General features: G+C 39.6%; 1 protein-coding gene across 1 annotated transcript; it reads left to right on the top strand.

The window, feature by feature from the left end:
- The first annotated feature begins 5,942 nt into the window (after positions 1-5,942).
- On the top strand, positions 5,943-7,784 carry LOC136411780 (uncharacterized). The gene is made up of 2 exons (XM_066394491.1): positions 5,943-6,208; positions 6,268-7,784. The coding sequence occupies exons 1-2, from the start codon at positions 6,206-6,208 to the stop codon at positions 6,832-6,834; spliced, it is 570 nt and encodes a 189-aa protein (XP_066250588.1). The 5' UTR covers positions 5,943-6,205; the 3' UTR covers positions 6,835-7,784.
- The last annotated feature ends 143 nt before the right edge of the window (positions 7,785-7,927 follow it).

The following is a 7,927-nucleotide window of genomic DNA, read 5'->3' on the forward strand; positions in this document are numbered from 1 at the left end:
AGTACCAGATTTGGTTGTCCAGTCTATATTTTTACTCTGTTTTTAAATATTTAAATTTATAAATACTCTATTTTTAACAGGACCGAGGCAATGAGAATTTTAATGCAGACGAACATAAAAACTTATTTAGACAGTATTACTAGTACCGACACATTTCAGGGCCAACAAAAGAATTATCTGGTTTGATAGAGTTACGAAGTAGTACCATTTGGTATCACTCAAATTTAATGAGTGCCATATGAAAAGATATGTGATTTTTTTTTCCACTCTCCTAACGAGTACCTTTCGGGTTTTAGGTACTGTCTCACCTATTTTAGGTACAATAGTACTGTGACGTTGGCCACAATCACTTGCGATTGATACAATTGTTTGGGCTCTATCAAAGTCGACAATCATCAGCTGCTTGCACTGATGATATTTGCGTATACACAAGATGAACAGTACCCAAAACAAATGCGCGTGTTGGTACTTCAACCACTATATATATATATATATATATATATGTGCATGTATATATATGCAGTGGTACTACTGGAGTTTTGTACCAGACTTTTTAAATATTAGATGCCACAGTTCTACCGTCTTCGGTACAATATTAATGCCTGTAGTACCACTAAAGCGCGCCCAGGGGCTGAATAATACTAGTAGTACCGCCATGTCGGGTTGTTAAGACCAAAAAAAGTTCATAACTGTTGATTATTCTGGAAATCGTTGAGTTTAGGGATTTTTCGCACTTATTTTGACCGGCAGGCACGACCTCGCTTCATCGGGCACAAAAGTACCTCGATGTAGGCTATAGTAGTCGTCTGTTATTAACGTAATTATTTGATAAGCGCTAAGTCTTCATCAGCTGTTTGTGCCGATCAGATTTGCACATAGAAAATAAGGTCGATAGTACTGTAGTACCATAGGAAAAATATTTCTTATTGTTTGAAATGGAATTTTCATGACTTATAGTACTGCAGGTATCAAAAGGTACCCTGCCCAAAAATGTCTCCTTCTCATTTCAATCAACAAAATAATTTTTAGTTCCTTCCTCAGTAAAGAGAAGTTTCCCATATGATGGTACTACTGTTGCAATCATGAGTTTTCGTATAAAAATTTATTCCAAGCTTCTTAGTATTAGGAAAGATGGAAAATCCCGGATATTGGTGCTTTAGTAATCAGTTTTACTCAGTAAAGATTATCTCGTCTGTTTGAGTGCAAAAGAACTTTATAAAGTGGGCAAAATTTCCTAGTATTTTGAAAATAACTGACTCTCCATCAGCTGCTTGCACCTATGCGGTTTACTCGTACTCAAACCAGAGGAGATAGTGCTCAAAAAGAAGGTCATGTGTTACTTATATATGTAGGTAGTACCACGTGTGGTACTGTAGTGCTACAAGATAATTCCAAAATGGTACCACCTCAATGACAGTCATCAACAATTCTGAAATAAATAACTCATCTATGTTTCCAGAACCCATCTCGGATGGGTTCTTTCGTCATTAAAGATAGGAAGCATTAGTCGTACCACTGTAGTATTATTTTGGTGCTATTACAGTCACCTTTTTTCAACAGGTACCACTTGCCTATTCTTGTGCAAAAGAACCCTGAAGTTGCGAAATTCACTTGGGTGTAGAGAAATTGTTTGATTAGTATCAGCTGCTTAACCGTTGACGTTTACTGGTACACAGCTCAAGGTTGGTAGTACCCAAAACAAGTCCAAGTAGTACTCGTATAGCAGTGATATAAGCAATTTTTCTGTCGAAATATGGTTTTTAAATGTTATGAAATAGGAAGTTTTCATTTCTGTTATCAAAGCTTTTGGTGGTAATCTTGGTAGTACCGAGCCGAAAGTATTAGAATCTTGAAATTTTAATCGTTTTTTTTTCAAGCTAGAAGTGTCTCTTTAGATTCGATTTGTCACGAAAATCGTAGAGGCTTCAAAGGTCAGAAGTACCAAGGTCTCTGAACTTTAATGTTTTGAAGTCAATTACTTTCAGTACGATAACGTCCTTAGATTCAACAATATCGGTGGTATCTTGTTTTGTCTTCCGAACTCGAAAACTAAGCAGCGTGTTGTTAGAGTCAGGTACCACCTCACTAAATTCTTTATTGCCCGATTTAATTAGGTAAAGAGGTACCTCACTTCCGTCTGCTCTGAACTCATTAACACCTCGACATGGCCAGAATTCTACCTTGTTTAATATGCGAGGAAATCTGAATTGCTCAGTACTAATTAACCATGTTTATTAATAAATAAATATTACAATCTAATTACTTCTACCCGCACCGCACTCAACTAGCGATAACGAGCTCCTTTTTTCTTAATCGAGCCGAGACGGAAATCCTCATTAGGCCCAATAGAGCAATTGCCGATAAGTAGGTACCCCGGTGCAATTGCCTTTAATAACCGTAATTACCCGGCAGAAAGAGATGACAAATCTCCACTTCGTGGCGTAGGTACCATAGGCCTTCATTTACATAAAACCCCCTGTTAGTAAAGTACCAAAAAAGGAGATAGAACCCATTCTAAGCGACCGCCGCGCAAAGCTACAGGTAAAATTATATTCGTTCAGCCGCATTCCACGACACTCTGTCGCCATCTCTCTCTCCTTTTTCCGCACACGCAGCGCGGCGGTTTTGTGTCCTCGTCGCCTGTTGCAGGTGGACGGATTTCGAACGGGTGGTACTGAGCCGATTGATGATGGTACCGTGGCGAATGTATACGGGGAACTGTCGTAAATACGACTGAGATTTATTTTGGGAAAATAACATGTTGAGAGATGTGTATTGAGCTAGGTAGTAGCTTTGCAAGGACTTTTGTGAAGTGGTACCTGACAGAATTGAGATTTGAAGATTGAGAATTCAGAAGCTGGTTATATTAAAAGAATGACAGCTTTCTTCTGTTATCGATTTCTTAATGTGGTAGTACCACCTCCTTGCTCTCTAACAGTAGATAGGGGATAATTGAAAAGTGTTGGTGTTTTGATTGGCAAAGGTCGCAAATTTGGCCGCGGGCTTTGCAGGTGTGCGCTAGACCGAGGGGCGCCGACCGGATCTGGGGCCCCCGGTCCACCTGCAACCGTCCAACGTTGCCGCAATTCATCCACCACACCGTGATTTCGACTATTGTTTTAGTACGAAATCTCGGTTACAACGCCGATTTGGCATCGGTGTAATCCGATGATAGATCGATTCTACTTTCCATCCGCGATTTCTGATCTCGTTGCGCAATTAACGGCACTCCCACACGCCGCAGAAGAAGGCTTTCTACTATTTGGTACTATTTCCAATCTCCCGGTGGTACCTTATAGGTACCCGGTTGTGCGAAGAACTGGTAGCGACGGGCATCAGACATTGGCATGCCGTTTTCGCGACAGTTGGTTTATTGGTACCATCTTTATACGCAGAAAAGAGAAAAAAGAATTTCTTTGAAGAAGCAACTTTGCCCGGGTAGGAAGAACACGTGTGCACCGAGATGACTCGGTACTATGGTACTGTGTGGCTTTATGGGGCCGTGGTTTCGGGGAAGGCACAATTTACACGAGGCTCGCGTTATTGGCGTCCTAGAGGAACAGAATGGAAAAAGGTGCAGCAAGTCGGTCGAATGTGTGGGTAAAAACTGGAAAAATGTGGCCAGACAATGCAGCCAGAAACAAGATAATGTTTGTCTCGATCGGCACCCGAACACTTATCTTCTAAATGGGTAACAGATGTTCGATTAACCAAACAAGAATAAGTCTAAACATGTCAAACTGGTACCAAATTCGATTTTGAACCATTTTGACTCTTTCATCAGATCATTTTTCCATGTTTTCAATCGTCAATCGCCAGCAAAATTCTTTGTATTAAGTTTTTTCAGGTTTCCCTTGCTTCGGTCCATTTATACACCCCCCCCCCCCCCCCCTGGGCGGTTTTTGCCATCCTGCTCCAACATATCTCCTTATGTTTGATCATTTTTTTTAGCATGGATTTGTTGACCGAGAAGAATTTCGCGCTTCATCACATTTTTTCTACATTTTTGACCATTTCGCTCGTATTCGCCTATTTAGGTTCACTTTTTCGGCATAATTTTTTCATTAGATTAATGACCTCTCCATTGATCGTACGCCCGTTACCTCAGTTTTTGCCCATAAAACTTACACCAGGGAACTTCTCCCCATTTAATCAGGGCTTTAATACTCGAGCCCTACCCTAGAACTACCCCCCACACACACCCCTATCCCGACACGCTATGGGGAGCCCCTGCAATGAATTTCCATTAGGCAAATCAAAATGCTGGTTCGGGAAATTGTCCCGGACTAATGAAATGCCTTTCTTCCCCTTATGAGTGTAGTAATGGCATGATACATTTTTTTGTTGAATTTTCCTTAAGGGCATGGGTAGTTCAGAAAAATTCTGAAGAGCTTTAGAACTCTGGGGTTCATGTTTAGCCCCCTGAGAGTGATTCTGTTGAGGGTAGACGATGGAGGATAACAGTGGTTTAAACCTTTTGAATACTTTCAGGGACATCAGTGCTATCTAAGGGGGTGCTCCTGTATCCCTTGGCTTCCCCCAAAGAAGGGTCGTTTGTTGTTGCTTCATGCGGTCTGTGCCACGCCCCATCGAAATCGTATCTCGAAAGAGCGACGCTCCACACCTGCATGATTTTCACAACAAAACCTCGGACACCTGAGTGAAGATTATACGATTTTCAACATTCCGCGCTGCCTTTCTTGTAGCCAAGTCGTTTTGTGTCCTTCTTCCCCTCTTGAGCCGCGTTTTTCTCGTCGGCAAATGAATGCAAATCAGAGCTTACGGGACAAAAGGTGAAGGAAAAGTACACAGACGACAATATTGTTTCCGATAGGCTCGCGACTGCTCGGCGCCACCGGACGGCCGACGCATTCTAAGCAGTCACTCGCAAATCACCTTTGAAAATGTCATTTGCCTGGCCAATGCTGACGAAGGCATGCTGCTTTAATCGCTTTTAAATGCACTTTTGAAAAAACCAACAAAATGCTTTTGTATTTGGGCGTTTACCTGTCTTAAAGCCGGGATGAAAGAGGGCTAGAAATAGTAATGAGTAAATTGCAATGTTTAAATTACCCATAGAGAAGTGCTTAGTGGCGTCATCTGACAGGCAGTGGTCCAAGCTTAAGATAACATGTTAGAGATTTCTCTAGGCCAGGCGTGTATATTTAGTTGCATAGATCAGGAGATATACTAAACCGTAAAATCTTAAACAATATTTCTATGCACCATATTAATCAACATATAATATGTGTAATCACTGATCTATATCTGCGATTTTCAGAAAGACTTTTCCGTGATTTTTTTCGATTAAAAATCAAGTTAAAATCGGTCGGGAAGTCCACAGTTGTCATTTGCGCTTTCTGACTCGTAATCTGACAGTCATATAAAATTTGATATTGTGGTGAATGTATGGTTACATAGTTCTCAAACAACATTAAATTGAAATTTTCATTTTTCTCCCCAAAACCCATAGGGTTTGGCTGAATATTCCGAAACTAATTACACCCCAACGGTTTTAAGCGAGATTGCCAACGGTCTTGTGCTTTAAAGGACTCCCTTTTCTTTTTGGATACTGCCCTTTCCCTTTTCTGAGAGGTTACATGATGGTATTTGTTATTTAAAAACAAAATACTTAAAAAAACCTCATTTCAAAGAAAATGCAATATTGCATTGAAAGTCGGTCCGAAACTTAAATATGCGCGAGTGTGCGTTATCCACTCCACATGCAAAAAATGTGCACCAAGTTCGACAAAATGGCCGACTTTTTTCTCTGTCTTTGTTTTATTGTGATATTCTCTAATGTGTCAGAGTGATACAGATACTGTCCGGCAGCCATATTTCCGCATCAAATGCGCACTAGTGAAATGATCTGAAAACCTCAATCGCCATTTTTATTTGGTCAAGTTAGATTGTTCTTTAATAGCGACAGGCTGGTCTTTAATTTAATATTTAAAAGTAGATAACCCTAGTGCCAAGACTCACAAACAAAGAAGGCTTCATATTCTACATTTCCTAATATTCTAGAATATTTCAAGGTCTGCGCAGGTGCGGGACCAAGACCTGCTGATCGCCATTATAGCATTAGTCATCAAATTACGATTTTGTTTTGTCAAAGGTTGTTTGTAAACAAGACGTTTGTGCAACCCAAAAAAAAGCGTCTTTTGAAGCCCCACGGACAGTTATATAATGCGCTTTTGTGCCAATCATGGTAAGCATTTCCACTGACCTCGACTCGCAATGGATCCCCTAAATCTGTGTTAATTTTAGAGCGAAATGGAAGAAGCAGACTCGAGACTGTCTACCTCTCTGCAAATGCTCGAATTAGAGGGGCGTAAGTGCTCAAATATGGATCCCAGTGTCAACCCCTTCAGGCGAAGATCCAAGTCCCTCTCCAGCATCACCAGTTTGTGTTGCTGCACTAAAGTGAAGAAAACCACTTCATTTAAACGAGAGGGAAAGAGAAAAATTCTTAGAGAACCTGTGCTGAAAATAGTGAAGTTCAAGGGCAACCCCCGGAAGGCCAAAGAGAAGCTGTTTGGGCAGAGTTCAAAGCACAAGGAAAAGGACTTTAAGACACTTATAATTGCCTGTGAACAGCTGAATATGAAGAGGTTAAAGTGTTTGACTGAGAACTTTCAAGAGCCCCAAGTGAAGCATGTGGTCATTAGTGCAAGTGCCAAAACTGAAGCTCTGGCCAGTTGTTCACATCAGGCCCGAATGAATGTAGTGAATCCCCCATGTGATGTCACTATAGATGAGTTAGCTAGTTATTTTGAGACTTCGGTGCATATTCCTAAGAAAATGAGCTCAATGGCCGAAATGATGTACATTTGAGTTGACCTAAAATTTGGATATTTATTATAAGAATGGCATGGATATCAAATTAAGAAAGGGAAGTTGACACATAGATGAGGTTGGGGTGAAGAATATATTTCACATTTGTTACATTTCTAATATCACATATTTGTCAATTTTTACTATTCTCAGTCATGGCACATAAGACTTTGATTTTTATTGTACAGGATTTTATGAGAACACATACGGAAGGCCAAATTTTTGGAGTGCTGAAAGTTTATCAGAGTTGTATTATAAAATTCCTGTTAACTTGGGGATAGTGCCTTGCCATTGGTTTGTTGCCACATTTTTATAGCAACTATGTTTCCAAACATTTTAATGATTTAATCCTCAGACGCCAAATTTACCAAATATTGCGATGGCAACCTTTAGTTACTACTTTTAAATTTAGTAACGCAGGGTCGAAGCAATATCTCTAGTTCTATTTCAAAAATTTTGCGACATTCAGCCTAACCGGAAATGAGCTCCAACTTTCTGATTTTAAATGTAAAGTTGGGACTATTTTTACATGCAATTTTGGTAGGAGCGCAATTTGGTTTGTCTAAAAATAGTCACCAGTTGAATAATCGAATTCAAAATGGTGTTATACAGGACAAATAATTGGGGAAATTGTTGAAAATGTTTGTTGGGTACATTATTGTCGCACTTATACTCAAAATGTAAATAGAACTAGTCATACCGTTTATACCCTATTTTCTGTCCCCCACCTAATATATTTAGTTTGGTTCTTGCTTAAGGACCAAGTATAAATACTCAAACGTGCAAAAAGAGTAGTTTTCACTGCTAGAACTGTGTTCCAGGCAAACTTCTTCATCTATTGATAACTTGCCCTTTAGCAAAAGAGATTCAGACCTAAAACCCTGTATAGGCCTAATCGGTTTGTGTTCATAACTTTAATCTCAATAATATAATTATGATGTTATGAATATGATTAGACTTTTAATGGAGAAAGAGCAAATCATTGCTATTTACTCCATCTTGTAAGGGAATTTAGCTCCTTACTATTGTTATATTTAGATCAGTGTTTTCTTGACAATGGTGGATTAAGATTAGTTAATTGCAACTGTAAAGT

The sequence above is a fragment of the Euwallacea similis genome, chromosome 10 (assembly GCF_039881205.1).
Source record: "Euwallacea similis isolate ESF13 chromosome 10, ESF131.1, whole genome shotgun sequence".
Classification (NCBI taxonomy): Eukaryota; Metazoa; Arthropoda; class Insecta; order Coleoptera; family Curculionidae; genus Euwallacea; species Euwallacea similis.